General features: G+C 43.9%; 1 protein-coding gene across 3 annotated transcripts in view; it reads left to right on the top strand.

Annotated features, from left to right (window-relative positions):
- itga4 (integrin alpha 4) overlaps positions 1-19671 on the top strand; it is a 217907-nt gene that overhangs the window by 25764 nt on the left and 172472 nt on the right. For 2 of the 3 annotated variants that reach the window (XM_043693477.1, XM_043693478.1), the window contains exons 1-2: positions 15875-16188; positions 16501-16619. In XM_043693477.1, coding sequence (XP_043549412.1) covers positions 16001-16188; positions 16501-16619 — 307 coding nt within the window. In that variant the 5' untranslated portion in view covers positions 15875-16000. Of the gene's footprint in view, positions 1-15874; positions 16189-16500; positions 16620-19671 lie in introns of those variants that run through there. The other variant, XM_043693479.1, reaches the window with a different exon arrangement.

The following is a 19671-nucleotide window of genomic DNA, read 5'->3' as shown; positions in this document are numbered from 1 at the left end:
AAATCCATCTATTTCTTCTTTCTCAGTGGTTTGACCTCCACAACTTCTTTTGAGGTGAGAATTCCAGACATTCACTATCCTCTCACAGGACAAATTCCTTCACATCTCAGTTTTAAATGAGTGGCCTCTTATTCTGTAACTGTGTCCCCTCATTCAAGATTCCATCACTAGTGGAAAAATTTTCTCAATATTTATCCTCTCAAGCCCCCTCAGAATTTTGTATATCTCGCTAAGATCACACTCATTCTTCTAAACTCTAATGGATAAAGGCCTAACTTGTTTAACTATTCTTGATAAGTCAACCCTTTCATCCCAGGATTCAGCCTAGCAAATTAATGTTTTTTGAAAAGCATCCAATGTCAGTACATCCCTTTTTATGTGGATCAGAACTGTACAAAATACTCCAGGTTCAGCCTCACCAACACACTGTACAGCTGTAACAACCTTCCTTACTTTTAAACTCCAATTGTCGAGCAATGAAGACCAAAATGTCATTTGTCTTCCTTATTAATTGCTGCGCCAACATGATAACTTTTTATGTGTCAAGCACAAGACACATCCCTCTGTGCTGCACATTTTTTGGAGTCTCTCTCTCTCCATTTGAATAATGATCTGTCTTTTTTTTTCTACCAAATTGCATAATCTTACACATTCCTATGTTAAACTCCATCTTGTCAAGTTTTTGCCCACTCATCCAACCTATCTGTACACTCTAGCAGATTTCCTATGTCCCCATGATGTATCACAATATAACATTCCACCTAATGTTGCATTGTCAGCAAATTTGGAATTGGGATCATTTCAGCCCAACTTGTTGCCATGTCAGCGTAGTATGTTACAATTCTTGCTGTGAATACAGTGTTCAAAAGCCTGGCAGCATTTCACAGTGTGGCAGCATTCTATCCTCCAGTGCATTATTAGATTTTCTGGCTCTAGGGCAGTGACAGTGGTTCCATTCTGTCATAATAACAGTATTTGTCCTCCCATCTGCCTGTCACCCACTAACCCACACCACAAATGTGCCCACTTAACTAACACAGGCCAAACACAGCTCTCAGATCTGCAAGAGCTGCTTGATGTCATCTTACAAGGCGGTCGACAGGGAAAATCCTCATGGTTCCACTAACCGCATTCCTGTTACTGAAGCAATGCAGTTTAGTAGGACGAGCCAAGAAAGGGCAGACAGAAAACAGCGTGAAAGGGCTGGAGATTGCAACTGCCGCAGTCATTCCTGACGAAGAGCTTTTGCTCGAAACAGTGATTCTCCTGCTCCTTGAATGCTGCCTGACCTGCTGTGCATTTCCAGCACGACACACTCAACTCTGATCTCCAGCATCTGCAGTCTTCACTTTCACCACTGCTGAATATAGCAGGGCTCCTCCAGCATTATGCAAGCAGAACAAGTACTGATAAGGCACTCTATATTATGTATTTAACCAGATGCAAAATGGTTGAATGGCTTTTGTTAAATCCATTCTTTCCATATGAGCCAAGGTTGTATACCAGAATCGTGAACCATGTTACCAGTGGATACCCTTGTTGCTCAGCATCACCCTGGAATTTGTTGCGGGGCACAAAATTCATTAGTGAGCTGACACAAAATGAATCCACATGATTGCTGCCGTGATACCAGGGATTGATGTGTGTGATAGGCTGAATATGGTCACACACCAACTGGAAGTTGAAGGAATGGACTCTCTTTACAGGTTGTGGTATGTCCCCCAGATTGGCATGGCATTTCCCACCAAGTTACCTGCATATAGTCAGCGGTACCCAGCACAATGGAGATGCCAGCTAACCTAGTGAACCATGGTTGCTCTGGTTGCTTCTTGCTAACTGAAGTGAATGAAATATATTCAGCTGCTATTGCATACAAAGTTTCATTGACCTCTTCTAAACAACAGCTAACAGTGAATTGGGAAATATTAGAAGTATCCGAGCTTAGCAGGAGCCTAACACATAGTATTTTTTGGCCACAAGAATAGAAATGCCAACCTTATGTTGCTTACAGAGTGCAATTTCACCTGGTCGCAGATTTTAGTGAGCATACCCTTAAATAAGTGGGGACGTTGCATATTCTCTTCCTCACTGAGATTGGGGGTGGAAGAATAGTTCTTTGAAGACCCTGGGTGATATGGACTGCCACCAAGAATACTTTTTCCCTTCCCTCTTTCTCCACCTTCAATCAGCTTTTACCCCTCTGAGACATCTTAGCTGTTTCTTCCTGTCATTCTATTCCTTGAATAGAAACCTTTAAGTAAGTAAGTCATCACCAGCCACATCATTCCTTGGAGACCTCAGCAATTTTAAATCAAATCAATAAATACATTAAAGTCTAGTGGAAATCAATCAGCAAATAATCTAAGAGTTGTTGATGAGTCATTTAAAAAGCACTGGTGGGGCATCTCATACACATTCAGCAGATCAATCAGAAGAAAGGGCATTAGTTGGAATGTTAATCTTCAAAATGACACTGCTGGTCACAAACCAGCATTACATACTAATAGGCATCACTTTCTGTCTATGGTCTGTGTTCTCAGCAACTATGCAAATAACCTTCAGAAAATGGCATCTCACAGAGTTCACCGTAGAAGTGGCTCTAGGTACTGTAGACACTATCTTTGTACTATAACATCATTTGTGTCACTGAAAATGAAGATGACGAAAACAAATTTTGCAGTCCACCTGTTTTAATGAGGTTGGTTGAGGAAGTAAAACTCTGGAGACAATTCTACTTCGCCCTTTCAAAATTGTACCCTGGGATCATTCAGGTCCATGTTAGAAAGCAGACAGTACCTTGCTTTGAAATGCTCATCCAAAATATCAGGTTAATTTTTTGCATCTGTACTGCATTTAAGTGTTAACCTGGGTTTTGCACTCCAGTCTCTAGTCTGTGACTCAAAACTGCAAATTCTGACTCAGAAGCAAACTCTACCATTTTCCAAGAGAAGAGAGCTCAGAAAACTTCATCCCTCTTGAATCTTCCATATCTCATTATTTCATTGAGATTGATCCTTCTCCCATGACATTTTTCATAGTCTAGCTCCTGGAGTGTAATTTTGGATATATACCAGACTGTCATTGCAGCTTAAATGTGAAATACATGTGACAATAAATAAATCAAATCAAAATCTAATCAAATGAATACTAAAAGGAATGCGCATCATTGTTGTGGCCAACTAAGTGGTTGCAAAAAGGGGATCTCATGAATTCCTCATCTAGTCAGAACAATTTGTTTCACTACTAATCTCTCACTTAATAAATTTAGTTTACGATATATGTTGCACCTTTTCTCTTCAATACCATTTAGTTTCACTAAATTCAGATTAGCAAAAATTGAAAATCAACACATCACCCAAATTTATTTAAATTATTCTTGTCTTTAAATGTTGTCCACATGAGCTTAGCCAAATGATGTGACTTCCTGTATCATTATAGTCAGTGGTCACATAACACTCCCACTAGCACAAAGAAAGATGGGGGCTTCAGGGCTGAGTTGAGAGGTCTGAAAGATTGTAGTTTTTGTATTAAAGCTGATGCTTAAGTGCAACTTATTGCTCTTTCCCTTCTGGATTCTGTGACAATAAACTCCAGTTTTAAATTAAATCTTCTTTCTGACTTCTATAAATGACTTAATTGACATATCTTTGATAACCTGTCTAGGTGACATCCTCAGTGCTTGGGAGCCTCCTGTGAAGCGCTTCTGTGGTGATTCCTCCGGCATTTATAGTGGCCTGTCCCTGCCGCTTCCAGTTGTCAGTTTCAGCTGTCCGCTGTAGTGGCCGGTATATTGGGTCCAGGTCTATGTGTTTGTTATGGAGTTTGTGGATGAGTGCCATGCTTCTAGGAATTCCCTGGCTGTTCTTTGTTTGGCTTGCCACTATAAATGCCGGAGGAAACACCACAGAAGCGCTTCACAGGAGGCTTCCAAGCACTGAGGATGTCACCTAGCCAGGGGATGAAACGTTTGCAACAAAAAGTTCCAGCTCGGTGAACAGAACCACAACAACGAGCACCCGAGCTACAAATCTTCACCCAAACTTTTGAATATCTTTGATAAACACAAGTTGTTGGGGAGTGTGAATCAACTGTTGCATATAGCTTGGCAAAACATTTGCAATAACCTTGATGGCCTCATTTAGAAAGTTCATATGTGATATGAAATCAAACTATTGAACTGTTGTACTGTAAAAGGGTGTGGTGTAGTTCGAACTGATCTTTGCTGCACATCTTACCTGTACGTTGCAGTGAGGTTTTGCATTGACATTGCGTCGCATGTGATGAAACCAAAGCACAGATGTATGCACATGAAACTGAGATAACATTTTGAGAAACCACATGAATCAGTTTTTGACCCATTTCTTTTACTGCACTTGCAGTCATTCAATTGCATATCAAAGACATTGAGGGCCTGTTGCAGCTTCAATTCCAACAAGCATGATTTTATACATTGCTGCAAAAAGCTTAAGAAATGAAACAGTGACACTGGTCAACAGATGCGACACTTACAAATGCTTCAGATGAAATGGTATTCATTAAACAAAATAAACAAGGTCAGAAGATAATGCAGCAGAACATTTTGTGTCTGTGAGAAATATGTTCATACCTACATCCTATTGCTTTAGTCGTGGGTCAATGGCTAAACAATGAGGGCATTGACCTCATACCAGGTGCTCTTTCCTCTCAGGGTAGTGCCAGCAGGAACCCACAAGTAGGAGGAGCCACAAGCAAGAACTCATGAAGCTTCATCTTAGGACACTCTAGAGGTACCCAGCCCCTCCATTTCCCCTGCTTGTGATGCCAAAGCCTGTGGCAGTACAAGCTGAGGAGGGTGAACCTGGATCTGAGAAACTGCCTCTCAGTAGACCTGGACTTTCCAGACCCAAAGACACCAGAGTATGACCATCCAATTCTCCCAAGTCAACATGATCAACTAAAGAGCAAGATGCCTCCATCCTGGTTATGGACATTAGGTATGGACTCAGATGGCGTGGGAGGGAGAGGAAGCCTAAAATATACAAAAGGCACATAGACAACATGGGTGCTGCATCATTGTCAATGACAAATCACTTTTATTAATAGATTTTCACTTGCACTGTTAAAATGTCTGCTGTAATATAACTTTTGCTATAGGACCTGGTTTGTCACAATGATATGAAAGAAGTACAGTTTCTTCATATGTACCAAGGTTTTAAAAAGTTATGAACCACCAAGCATTAGCTCATCTTTCACAAGGAGAAAGTGAGGACTGCAGATGCTGGAGATCAGAGCTGAAAATGTGTTGCTGGAAAAGCGCAGCAGGTCAGGCAGCATCTACGGAGCAGGAGAATTGACGTTTCGGGCATGAGCCCGTCTTCAGGAATTCCTGAAGAAGGGCTCATGCCCAAAACGTCGATTCTCCTGTTCCTTGGATGCTGCCTGATCTGCTCATCTTTCACAAAGAACTAACTCTTTGACTACAGCTAGTCTCATACATCAAGGATCCTTGAACTTTAACTCTGAGGACTGTAGCCAGGGCATTGCAATTTATTGTGGGACAACAATGAGATTAAGTGCAATCCAGGGAAAGTGCCAAGGCATCATTCCACCTTACAAGTGAGAGTGACATCTCTACAGGGAAAGGAGGTTCCTACGTATGAACTTTTCAAGGGAACACTTTAACTTTTGATTAGATTAGATTGCTTACAGCATAGAAATAGGCCCTTCGGCCCAACACGTCCACACTGACCCGCCGAAGCGCAACCCACCCAGACGCATTCCCCTACATTTACCCCTTCACCTAACACTACCGGCAATTTAGCATGGCCAATTCACCTGACCTGCACATTTTTGGATTGTGGGAGGAAACCAGGGCACCCGGAGGAAACCCATGCAGACACTGGGAGAATGTGCAAACTCCACACAGAGAGTCGCCTGAGGCGGGAATTGAACCCGGGTCTCTGGCGCTGTGAGGCAGCAGTGCTAACCACTGTGCCACCGTGCTGCCCACGGTGAGTCTGGGAAATGTTGAATGGTTAGCTCACCTGTCTATTGACCCTAATAGAGCAATGTTTTTTTTAAAGACAAGCTAAAAATGTATTGCTTCTCACAGGTTAAATGCTTGCAAGTCCATAAAGGTGACTTGAAAATCTGTGCACTGATGAGTTCTAGATGAAAACAGCTCACAAAGAGTTTGTACCTTCATTCTATGTCCATCTTTGGGTTTCTTCATGGAATCATGAGCAATGTTTACAGGGAATACCCATGGTCTACCAGCATCCATCCCTATGGGCCAAACAGCTTGGAAAGAAACATAGAAACTTAGAAAATAGGAACAATAGTAGGCTGTTCTGCCCATCAACTCTTCAATATGGTCATGGATGACCATCTATCTCAGATCCTTGGTCCTACTTTCTCTCCATATCCTTTGATCCCTTTTGCACTAAAAACTACATCTGCTTCTTGAAAAGACTCAATATTTTGGACTCAACAATTTTGGTAGCAGAGAATTCCATAGGTTCATCATTCTGTGGGTGAATAAATGTCTCCTCATCTCAATCCCAAATAGCCTGCCCCATATCCCTAAACTGTGACCCTTGCTTCCAGACTCCCTGGTCTTTGGGAAAATCCTTCCTGCGTTCACCATGTCTACACTTGCTAGGATCTTATAGATTACTATGAGATCCCTCCTCATTCTTCTAAAATCCAAATAATATAATCCTAACCAATTTAGTTTCTCTTTGTATGTCAGTCCTACCATCTCAGGAGTTAGTCTGGTAAACCTTAGTTGCATTTCCTCCATAGCCAGGACATCCATCCTCAGGGAGACCAATGCTACACACAGTGATATCCCTGCTCCTGTAACCAAATCCTCTTGCTATGAAATAAAATATTCTATTTGCCTTCTTCGCTGATGGCTGTACCTGCATGCTTACTTTCAATGTACAAGGGCACTCAGGTCTTGTTGCACCACACCCTTTCCCAACATATTACCATTCAGATAATAATCTGTCTGCCTGTTTTCACTCCTAAAGCGGACAACCTCACATTTATCCACACTTCATCTGCCATACATTTGCCCACTTACTCAACTTGTCCAAATCACAGTGAAACATCTCCGCAACCTCCCTATAGATCACCCTCCTAATGAACTCTGTGTCATCTGAGGGATTTGAATGGGTGGCTACTTTGTTCAATTGATGCAGATATGATGGGTTATATAGCTTATTCCTATTCTGTACCATTTCTCTATCCATGTCAGCATACTCCCGCCAATCCCATGCACTTTAATTTTACATGTACATGGAAGAGGAAGGAACCTGTGAGTTCTCCCTTACGTTAGCATCATGGCAGTTCCCAGGATATCTGGTGTAGACCTCCAAAAAGTGGCTTAGATGGTCACAATTCCTTGAACATTAAGAGAACAGAATTGTTTCTTGTTCACAAACACCCCAAATTGGTGATAGGACACTCAAAATGACCTGGCTGCAGTTGATGACAACTTTTACTAGGGGAAGCCAGTGATGTATGAGCATCCCAATGCTATAGCTGTTTCTCTATCATCATCAAAGGGAAAAGGTAGGTTCTTGTGAAACTGGCATCAGTGACAGGATTTGGAAATGGAAGGGCTGATTAGGGATAGTCAACATAGCTTTGTGAGTCTAAAATCGTGTCTCACTAACTTGATTGAGATTTTTTGAAAAGTGGCAAAGATGATTGATGATAGCAAAGTGGTAAGTGTTGTCTGTATGGACTTCAGCAAGGCGTACGGCAATGTTCCGCATGGTAGACTGGTTAGCAAGGATATATTTTATGGAATACAGGGAGAACTAGCCATTTGGATACAGAACTGGCTCAAAGGTAGAAGTCAGGGGTAAAAACAAGGACTGCAGATGCTGGAAACCAGAGTCTAGATTAGAGTGGTGCTGGAAAAGCACAGCAGGTCAGGCAGCATCCGAGGAGCAGGAAAATAGAGGCTGTATTCCTGATGAAGGGCTTTTGCCTGAAACGTCGATTTTCCTGCTCCTTGGATGCTGCCTGACCTGCTGTGCTTTGCCAGCATCACACTAATCTAGTCAAAGGTAGAAGACAGAGGGTGGTGGTGGAGGGTTTTTTTTCAGACTGGTGGCCTGTGACCAGTGGAGTGCCACAAGGTTCTGGGTCCTTTGGATGTGAATATCGAAGGTACAGTTAGTGAGTTTGCAGATGACACCAAAATTGGTGGGGTAGTGGACAGTGAAGAAGGTTACCTTAGAGTACAACGGGTCCTTGATCAGATGGATCACTGGGTTGAGGAGGGACAGACAGAGTTGAATCTAGATAAATGTGAGGTGCTGCATTTTGGTAAGGCTAATCAGGGCAGGACTTATACACTTAATGGTAATGGTATTGTCCTGGGGAACAAAGAGACCTAGGTGTATGGGTACAAATTTCCTTGAAAGTGGTGTTGCAGGTAGACTGGGTGGTGAAGAAGGGGCTTGGCGCGCTTGCCTTCATTGGTCAGTGCATTGAGTTTAGGAGTTGGGAAGTTATGTTGCAGCTTGATGAGGCCCCTTTTAGAACACTGCATTCTATTCTGATCTGCCTGCTGTAGGAAAGATGTTGTTAAACCTGAAGGTGTTCAGAACAGATTTCCAGGGATGTTGCTGGGATTGGATAGTTTGAACTATAGGGAGAGGGTGAATAGGTTGGAGCTTTTTTCTTTGGAGCATTGGAGGCTGAGGGGAGACTTTATAGGGGTTTATAAAATCATGAGGGGCATGGAAAGGGTGAATATCCAATGTATTTTCCCCAGGGTAGGGGAGTTGAAAACTAGAGAGTAAGGTTTAAGGTGAGAGGGAAAAGATTTAAAGGAGATGTGCTGGTCAACATTTTTAGGCAGGGGATGGTGCTTGAGTAGGAGCTGCCGGGTGACGTGATGGAGACAGGTGCAGTTACAGCATGTAAAAAGCATATGGATGGGCTCATGAATAGGAACGGTTTAGAAGGATATGGGCTCGCAAATGGGACTAGATCAGTTTAGGATATCTTGTCAGTGCGAATACGTTGGATGAAAGGGTCTGTTTCTGGGCTAAATAACTCTATGACTCAATGAGATTTGAATGCTGTTATGACTGGAGAATTGGGAATTACCACACAGGACTCCTGTTGCTTCATGAAACGAATTGCTAACAAACAAATTAAGGGCAGCTGTGATTTCAGTGATATCCAGCCATCCAGTCCTTGCAAGACCTTCTCCAGTTTCTTCTGAGGCCACCAGGAAGACAGGCAAGGTCTTGGATATTTTAGTTCCATCAGCAGATAAGCTGTGGGAAAAGACAGAGGGATGATGCAGTGCTATTGAAGGAGCACGTGAGCACTCATCCTGAGAAACAAGCTGAATGCTATGCCCTCACATAGGATGGCATGGAAGCTTCCAAAAGGGTGTATTGTATTGCCTCAGTAAGGTGCTCCAGGGTATGTGACCTTGTCCAACTGGGATGGTAGGCAACTAAAGAGTATCTCTGCACCAGTGGGAGTAGACTTCTATCAGTAAGCCACCATGAAGTGTACCCACCATTCCCCCCTCGAACAATATTACTTCCACCTCACAACCCATTCCTTGGATACTTTATATTTGGAGAGGGCAAATAAAAAGGAATACACAATTATTGAGAGGGGATTGAGAAGAGTAGAGGAAGTGAGAGACTTAGGCCTGCATTTTCATAGGTCCCTGAAGGTGACAAATCAGATAGGTCACGTGATAAAGAAGACATTTGGGATGCTAGGATAAGACTCTGATTAGGCCACAGCTATAGTTTTGTATACAATTCTGGCACAACATTACAGGAAAGAGAGAAAGAGAGAACAGAGGAGATTTACAGGATGGTCCCAGGCCATGAAAATTGAAGGTATGAGGAAAGATTGGATTTTGCCGAGAGGTGCGAGGGAGGAGTGAAGGACTTCTGGGAAGTCATATATTTGTGTGGTTGCGTTACCCGAAACACTACTCGGGTAGTGTCTCCCACCCATCCTCCTCCTCTAACCAAAATAAAAGATTCTGTGCACCAGATTGGTAAGGTAACGAGTTTATTTTTTATTCCTTATTTTTCAACAGTCTCTTTGGGAATTTAGAAGAGTTAGGGCAGTTGAATGTTCCTCCTGCAGAATGTAGGAGGTAAGGGTCACCACTAGTGTCCCTGCTGACTACATCTGCGGGAAGTGCACCCAACTCCAGCTCTAACTGGAGCTAGAGGTGGATGAACTTTGGATCAATTGGGAGGCAGAGGGGGTTATTGAGAGGAGTTACAAGGACGTCGTCACTCCTCAGGTTGAAGAAAAAGGCAGATGGGTTACAGTCAGGGACGGAAAGGGAACCGACAGGCAGTGCAGGAATCCCCTGTGGCCATTCCCCTCAGCAATAAGTATACTGTTTTGGATACTGTTAGGGGGGGACGACTTACCAGGGGAAAGCAGTGGGGCACAGGGCTCTGGCACAGAGTCTGTCCTTGCTGCTCAGAAGGGAAAGGGGAAGAGGAGCAGAGCAGTAGTCATTGGGGACTCCATAGTTAGGGGGACAGATAGGAGGTTCTGTGGGGACAAGAGAGACTCACGGTTGGTGTATTGCCTCCCAGGTGCCAGGCTTCGTGTTGTCTCTGATCGTGTTTTTGGGATCTTTAAGGGGGAGGAGGAGCAGCCCCAAGTGGTGGTCCACATAGGCACCAACGACATAAGTAGGAAGAGAGATGGGGATTTAAGGCAGAAATTCAGGGAGCTAGGATGGAAGCTTAGAGGTAGGATGAACAGAGTTGTTGTCTCTGGTTTGTTGCCAGTGCCACATGCTAGTGAGGTGAGGAATACGGAGAGAGTGGAATGGAACATGTGGCTACAGGGATGATGCAGGAGGGAGGGTTTTGGATTCTTGGATAATTGGGGCTCTTTTTGGGATCGGTGGGACCTCTACAAGCAGGATGGTCTTCATCTGAACCAGAGGGGTACCAATATCATGGGGGGGAAATTCACTAAGGCTATTGGGATGGGTTTAAACTAATCCAGCAGGGGAATGGGATCCAAAATTGTAGGTTGAGAGTAGGGAGGTCCAAAATCAAGTTTCAGGGATGCAAGATGGCACCAGCAAGCAAGACGTTGGTTTGAAGTGTGTCTACTTCAATGCCAGGAGCATCCGGAATAAGGTGGGTGAACTTGTAGCGTGGGTTGGTACCTGGGACTTTGATGTTGTGGCCATTTTGGAGACATGGTTAGAGCAGGGACAGGAATGGTTGTTGCAGGTTCCAGGATTTAGATGCTTCAGTAAGAGGAGAAAGTGAGGTCTGCAAATGCTGGAGATCAGAGCTGAAAATGTGTTGCTGGAAAAGCGCCGCAGGTCAGGCAGCATCCAGGGAACAGGAGAATCGACGTTTCGGGCATAAGCCCTTCCTCAGGAATCCTGAGGAAGGGCTTATGCCCGAAATGTCGATTCTCCTGTTCCCTGGATGCTGCCTGACCTGCTGCGCTTTTCCAGCAACACATTTTCAGCCATGCTTCAGTAAGAACAGAGAAGATGGTAAAAGAGGGGGAGGTGTGGCATTGTTGGTCAAGGACAGTATTACAGTAGCAGAAAGGATGTTTGGGGACTTGTCAACTGAGATGGTATGGGCTGAGATTAGAAATAGGAAAGGAGAGGTCACCCTGTTGGGAGTTTTCTATTGGCCTCCAAATAGTTCCAGAGATGTAGAGGAAAGGATAGCAAAGATGATTCTCGAGAGGAGTGAGAGAGACAGGGTAGTTGTCATGGGGGAGTTTAACTTTCCAAATATTGACTGGGAACATATAGTACGAGTACTATAGATGGGTCAGTTTTTGTCCAGTGTGTGCAGGAGGGCTTCCTGACACAATATGTAGCCAGGCCAACAAGTGACGAAGCCACATTAGATTTGGTACTGGGTAATGAGCCCGGCCAGGTGTTAGACTTGGAAATAGGTGAGCACTTTGGTGATAGCGATCACAATTCTGTTATGTTTACTTTAGTGAACAACTGGGCAAGAGTTACAGCTGAGGGAAAGGCAATTACGATGCGATTAGGCAAGATTTAGGAAGCATAGAATGGGGAAGGAAACTGCAGGAGATGGGCACATTAGAAATGTGGAGCTTATTCAAGGAAAAGCTCCTGTGTGTCCTAGATAAGTATGTACCTGTCAGGCAGGGATGAAGCTGTACAGCGCGGGAGCTGTGGTTTACGAAGGAAATGGAATCTCTGGTTAAGAGGAAGAGGAAGGCTTATGTTAGGATGAGATGTGAAGCTCAGTTAAGGCACTTGAGGGTTACAACGTAGCCAGGAAAGACCTAAGGAGAGAGCTCAGAAGAGCCGGGAGGAGACATGAGAAGTTGTTGGCGGATAGGATCAGGGTAAACCCTAAGGCTTTCTATAGGTATTTAAGGAATAAAAGAATGATGAGAGTAAGATTAGGGCCAATGAAGGATAGTAGTCGGAAGTTGTGAGGGGAGTCAGAGGAGATAGGGGAAGCACTAAATGAATATTTTTCAACAGCATTCATTCTAGAAAACGACAATGTTGGCGAGGAGATTACTGAGATACAGGCTACTAGACTAGGTGGGATTGAGGTTCACAAGAAAGAGGTATTAGAAATCCTGCAGAGTGTGAAAATAGATAAGTCCCCTGGGCCAGATGGGATTTAGCCTAGGATCCTCTGGAAAGCTAGAGACGAGATTGCCAAGCCTTTGGCATTGATCTTTAAATTGTCATTGTCCACAGGAATAGCGCCAGAAGACTGGAGGATAGCAAATGTGGTTCTCCTGTTCAAGAAGGGGAGTAGAGACAACCCTAGTAATTATAGACCAGTGAGCCTAACTTCAGTTGGCTTGCTGAAAGAAGACAGAGGGTGGTAGTTGATGGGAAATGTTCATCCTGGAGTCCAGTTACTTGTGGTGTACCACAAGGGACGGTGTTGGGTCGACTGCTGTTCGTCATTTTTATAAATAACCTGGATGAGGGCGTAGGGTGGGTTAGTAAATTTGCAGATGACAGTAAGGTCGGTGGAGTTGTGGATAGTAACGAAAGATGTTGTAGGTTACAGAGAGACATAGATAAGCTGCAGAGCTGGGCTGAGAGGTGGCAAATGGAGTTTAATGCGGACAAGTGTGAGGTAATTCACTTTGGTCGGAGTAACTGGAATGCAAAGTACTGGGCTAATGGTAAGATTCTTGGTAGTGGAGATGAACAGAGAGATCTCGGTGTCTATGTTCACAGATCCTTGAAAGTTGCCACCCAGGTTGACAGGGTTGTTAAGAAGGCATACAGTGTTTTAGCTTTTATTAATAGAGGGATCGAGTTCTGGAACCATGAGGTTATGCTGCGGCTGTACAAAATTCTGGTGTGGCCGCACTTGGAGTATTGTATACAGTTCTGGTCACCGCATTATAAGAAGGATGTGGAAGCTTTGGAAAGGGTGCAGGGGAGATTTACTAGGATGTTGCCTGGTATGGAGGGAAGGTCTTACGAGGAAAGGTTGAGGGACTTGAGGCTGTTTTCGTTAGAGAGAAGAAGGTTGAGAGGTGACTTAATAGAGACATATAAGATAATCAGAGGGTTAGATGGGGTGGGAGAGCCTTTTTCCAAGTATGGTGACGGCAAGCACGAGGGGACATAGCTTAAATTGAGGGGTGATAGATAGAGGACAGATGTCAGAGGTAGTTTCTTTACTCAGAGAGTAGTAAGGGTATGGAATACTTTGCCTGCAACGGTAGTAGATTCGCCAACTTTAAGTACATTTAAGTTGTCATTGGACAAGCATATGGACGTACATGGAATAGTGTAGGTGAGATGGGCTTCAGATTGGTATGACAGGTCAGCGCATCATCAAGGGCCGAAGGGCCTGTATTGCGTTGTAAAAAATGTTCTATGTTCTAGGCTGGAGTTGTTTTCTTCAGAATGGAAAGTGTTGACTTAATTGATGTGTACAAAATACTGAGGGATGAGGAAGATGTCCGGTTCGTGGCCAATGCCATTCGAAGCCTTAAAACGGCAGTGCTCGGACCCAACATAGTACACCAGTTGGAGGATGCTCAGGTGTGCAGTGGAATCCCATCTGCACTCACCCCTGCCCGGACGGAATTTCACGTTGGCCCCAAGGACCTGTAGTTCCCCCGGGAACCTGCGCCCCACAAACTGCCTCCAGAGTTTTAGTTTTACCCCTTTCAGGGATGTATCACGGCGGGCCCCGTACAGACTGCTGCTGCACATTATCCCCCTCTTCTCCCTCATTCACTGCCTGGACACACCTTGGCGTGCCCATTAGCCACTGGGCAGTGGGGATCCCCAGTGGAGGGCTCTCTACGCGGGAGTCCTCCCCCTTTCTCTCGGAGATCTGGGGTGGAGGGTGCTTCCCGCAGAACTCCCTTGCAACCGCAGATTGCGGTGGTTCACGGACTCCCAGCCCAACTGCTTGTTCTGTGGTGCTGTGGAGTCCGTGAACCATGTATATACGCAGTGTAAGCGTTTGTACCCCGTTTTTGACTTTCTAAAAAACCTCCTCCTCTGCTTTTGGTTGCACTTCAGTCCCACGCTCCTGATCTTTGGGCACCCGGTATGGAGGAAGGAGGGCAGGTCTGAAGACCTCCTCGTGGGTCTGCTCCTGGGCCTGGCCAAACTGGCCATCAACAGGTCCAGGCAGCGGGACGTGGAGGGGGTCATTAGGGCCGACTGCCTGCCCCTCTTCCGCTGTTATGTTAGAGGCTGGGTGTCTCTGGAGAAGGAGCACGTGGTGTCCACCCTTGGGCTGTTCAGGGAGAGGTGGGCGCCGCAGGGAGTGAAGTGTATTATTTCTCCCTGCCCTCCCCTTCACTGTATGATCACGCAGCATTGCCCTTTGATGTGAAGGGCACTGCTTGTCACTGGCCACTTGGGTGTTTCTTTTCTTCCTGGTGGTAGAAATTGAATAAAAATTTGTACACCCTGTGTCTTTCACTGTGTCTCACACCTGCACACACACAACATGGGTGCTAGGAAAAATAAGCACTACCGCAGTAAGAAAAATTGAGGGATGAGGACAGATTGGGCAGGGAAGATAGAGATGCCAATTGCAAGGAGGCATAGATTTAAGGGGATTAGTAGAAGAATCAGAGGACAATAGTGAGAAATGTTTTCACCCAGAGGGTGGTGGCTGTCTGGATTTCATAGCCAGGTTTGGTGGTTGATGCAGATCCCCTCAAATCTTTGAAAGGAACTCCAATCTGTGCCTGAGATCCTGCAGCCTACAAGGTGACAGAGCGGAAGCTGGACAGTGGTATAGGAAGAGGCGGCTAGTTTATTCGGTTGGTGCAGAAATGATGGGCCCGAATGTGCTGTAACTTTTCTGTAGTTTGATAGTTCATTTTGAGGGTTAGGGAATTAATGACATGTTAGCTTGGAAGTTAGCTTGGTGCCACCCCAGGGAGAGACTATGAATTCACTGTGGAAGGCTTGATATTGACATTGATAAGGAGTTTGGGCATAAAGCATATGAGGAAATCCCCAGGAATATAGTTAATCACAGTTGGCAACGCTAGATTCGCTTGTGGCTTTTCAAATGTGAGATTATTTTTCTCAGAAACTTCTTCACGATAATTGTCAGTCTTTGCACCACATTCTCAAGGTACTCCAACATTGAAAGTTTTGAAATTAAAACACAAGTAACTAATGTGAAAGGGTAAATGTCATATTGGAGAATATTGTCATCTGCAGATAGATATGCTTTCGTGCCTGAAGCAGGCGGATATGTACAGTATGGATTGTATAGTGTGGATAGTGTGGGCGACCTGGTCGCTCAGCTCTTGACTCTAGCCCAGGAGGTCAACAGCGCCCCCACACGTGCAGAGATTGCACAGTGACCGCTGGGGATTTAATTCGAGTCCCGGCAAAGAACGGATGGGAGTTGCTCACTGGTTTCTTGCAGATGTTGCGGTCAGGTTTCGAAATAAGATTCAAGTTAGGGAATAGAAGTCCTGCACACTTTTGTCTCGTAGTGCGACTCAAACTGAAACGAAAATGAGACGGGAAAGGTTTGTGGGGAGTTTTGACTGGGGTGATATTTGGATGCACTTGCTTCTGTGCTGTTTATTCAGGACGGGGACGCTGTACAATCTGGATTCGGAAAATCCTGTACTGGTGAAAGGACCTGCAGGGACATTGTTTGGTTATTCGGTACTGTTACACAGTTACAGAGACGAAAAGTGGTGAGTTTTGGTTTTGAAACAGTTCATATCGCATTTTTCTACTTCAATTTGCACGTGGCAAGCTTAAACAAGCATAACGCTATAAACTTCTTTAAAATAGCGCCAAGCGGCATTGGAAATTATCTAAGTAAAGTCAATAAGATTTTGATTAAAAAAAATTCCGTGTTTAACATGGGTGTAATGTCTTTCAGGTATATTCCAGACAGAAGTTTGAAACCACACTGATTTTTGCCAGTGTCTCCAGCAGACACTGTCCTAGCCGGTGTTCTGTTTTAATCTGGTTATAATTTATTCTTCCTTTTGCTACCACAGGTGTGTTGTTGGTGCTCCAAAAGCAAATACATCCTTCGGTGATACAGTAAGCCCTGGAATTATTTACAAATGCCGAATCGACCACAATGCTAATCAAACTTGCGAAGAACTACATTTAGGTTAGTTGCAATGACAGCATGGTTCAGTTATCTGTATGAACTGCAAAAATACAGGAAAACCCTGCAATCTCTACTGTATATGGTCAGAGGCTGGACATGATGAAGAAGAAGTTATCGCTCCTCAAAAGCCCCAGAATTCTGTCGCAATAAACCAATTGAATTTCTGGGTAACTTGGAGGTTTGTGGTGCAGTGATAGTGTCCTTACTTCCTGAGCCATGTCTCTGAACAGGTGGATTTGAAAATATCTACAACTAACCCCTGCCAAATCTGACCTGATCCATCTCAATCTCCCCACATTGATCCATCTCATCCACCCAATCCACCTGAACCATCTCAGCTTTTTTCCTCCAGCAATCCATGTCTGCTTAACTTCCTTCATTCGCAATAGCCTGTATCATATTCTCAACCCTCAATGATCCTTACAGTAGCCTGTCCAATTGTTTCTGTCCACAATCTAGTAAACCTTCTCTGAACTGCTTCCACTTATTTACATTTACAGTCTTCCTTAACTAAAAAGACTAATACTGTACATGGTATCCAGATGCAATCTCATGATTCCTCCTTCATAACTAACACGTAATCTTTGTGATCCATTCCTCTCACCAGAGATGAGAACACACTGTTACTTTCCAAGTTATGCTATACCTGCATAGTAACCTTTTTCAGTTCACACGCTAGAACCTGCAGATCACTTTGCACCTCCAAGCTGTGTAGTTTCTCACTGATCACAGCAGTATTGTGGAGAGCACCAGCTTGTTGTCTCTACCCCCACCCCCACCCCCACCCCCACCCCCACTAAATTAATATTTATTTCCACAATTTGTGGTTTATGTTGGCTCTGACAGGGTACGTTACAGAGTAGCATGAATGAGCATTCTTTCCGAGATTCTGAATGATTTACCTAATTTGAATAGAACTTTTTTTTAAATTTACTGATTCCCTCCAATGACCCTGTAATATTGTGGCTACCTCTTTTAGCTAGGTAAAGGTGCACCAATATTAAGTACTTTGTGTAGTGGAGGTTGAAGACCACAGTCTGGGAACCTAAAGTTGGTTTGAAGTGAGAAATTTGGATTTAATTTACATGTACTAAAAGAAAAGGTAACCGCGATAACTTGAGAGTGAACAAAATGTTTCTAATGATGATGGTTTCCACCTCAGGGTATTAAACTGTTGTGCAAATGGCAGATGTGCTCATCATACATTTTCCAAACCAGATAGATGCAATTGGCCTTTAGATTTAAAAATTTTAAACAGTGAACCAAATTTCCATTTTAACATTTGTTTTGGTGAATAACTGGATCTCTATAAACAAAGATACTGACTGAGTACTTGGACAAGTAGAATCTGGTCATGGAGAATCAGTATGGATTTATTAAAGATTGGACTCGTTGATCAATCCACTTTGAATTTCTGAAAAATGTTATTAGCAAAGTGGACAGGAGGAAAGTCCATGGATGTTATCATTATGGACACACTTGGTTTATTTTCACTTGAACATCAAAGGATGAGAGGTGACCTGATGGAAGCTTACAAAATTATGAGAAGCATGGATAAAATGGATAGACAAAGTCTTTTTTCCCAAGATAGAAATGTTAATTACTAGGGGACATAGGTTTAAAGGTAAAAGAAGGAAAGTTTAAAGGAGATGTGAGAGGTTAGTCATTTTGTTTTACACAGAGGTTAGTAAGTGCCTGGAATGCACTACCAGAGAAGGTGGTAGAAACAGATACAGCAGCAATGTATAATCAGGGAATAGAAGGATACGGACTGTGTAGAGACAAAAGCTTTTTAGTGTAGAAAGGAGTCATGTATTGGCCCAGGTTTAGTGGGCCGAAGAGCCTGTTCCTGTGCTGTGCTTCTTTTTGTTCTTCGGTACGCATTTTTGGAGCTGCACATATTCAAGCAGGGAGAGAGAATGTGATCACACTTTGGGATCTGTAGCCCACAGACAGACAACTTGGGGAGTCAGGAAGTGAGCTAATACCCTCCATACAAGGCATCGTCCAGGTAAACCTTTTGTGTACCCTTCACAAAGCCTCCACATCTTCTAACTCAGCCACATTAGGGGCATTTAAATAGTCCTTGGATAAGCATATGGATGATGATGGTATAGTGTAGGGTGATGGGCTTAGATTAGTTCACAAGTCGGTGCAACATCAAGGGCCGAAGGGCCTGTTCTGTGCTGTATTGTTCTATGTTCTATGTTCTGGTACTGTGGAGACCAGAACTGTCTACAATATTCCAAATGTGTCCTAATTAAAGTTCTGTAGTCATGCAACTTGCGATTTTTTAAATACTTTATGCTCTGACCAAGAAAGGCAAGTATGCTATATGCCTTCTTGACTACCTAATCCACCTGTGTTGCCACTCTGGGAAACTGTCAACCTGTACACCTTGATCCCGCTGCATGTTAATGCTTCTAAGGGTTCTGCCCCTTACTGTATACAGAACAACCTCGATTATCTGAATGAAACGAGTGGGGAGTGTTTTGTTCGGATAACTGGTCAGAGTCTGGATAACTGTGAGAAACATGAGAATGACGAGAACGAGGGTGGGTCCAATCAAGGACAGTAGTGGGAGACTGTGTATTGAGTCGGAAGAGATAAGTGAGGTCTTGAATGAGTACTTTTCTTCAGTATTTACAAACGAGAGGGACCGTATTGTTGAAGAGGAGAGTGTGAAATGGACTGGTAAGCTAGAGGAGATACTTGTTAGGAAGGAAGATGTGTTGGACATTTTGAATAACTTGAGGATAGACAAGTCCCCCGGGCCTGACGGGATATATCCTAGGATTATGTGGGAAGCAAGAGAGGAAATTGCAGAGCCGTTCGCAATGATCTTTTTGTCTTCACTGTCAACAGGGGTGGTACCAGGGGACTGGAGAGTGGCGAATGTTGTGCCCCTGTGCAAAAAAGGGAATAGGGATAACCCCGGGAATTACAGGCCAGTTAGTCTTACTTCGGTGGTAGGCAAAGTAATGGAAAGGGCACTGAAGGATCGGATTTATGAGTATTTGGAAAGACACTGCTTGATTAGGGAAAGCCAGCA

The sequence above is a fragment of the Chiloscyllium plagiosum genome, chromosome 7, assembly GCF_004010195.1.
Source record: "Chiloscyllium plagiosum isolate BGI_BamShark_2017 chromosome 7, ASM401019v2, whole genome shotgun sequence".
NCBI lineage: Eukaryota > Metazoa > Chordata > Chondrichthyes > Orectolobiformes > Hemiscylliidae > Chiloscyllium > Chiloscyllium plagiosum.
The sequence above is the reverse complement of the archived record's forward strand: the minus strand, read 5'-3'. Positions and strand labels throughout refer to the sequence as shown.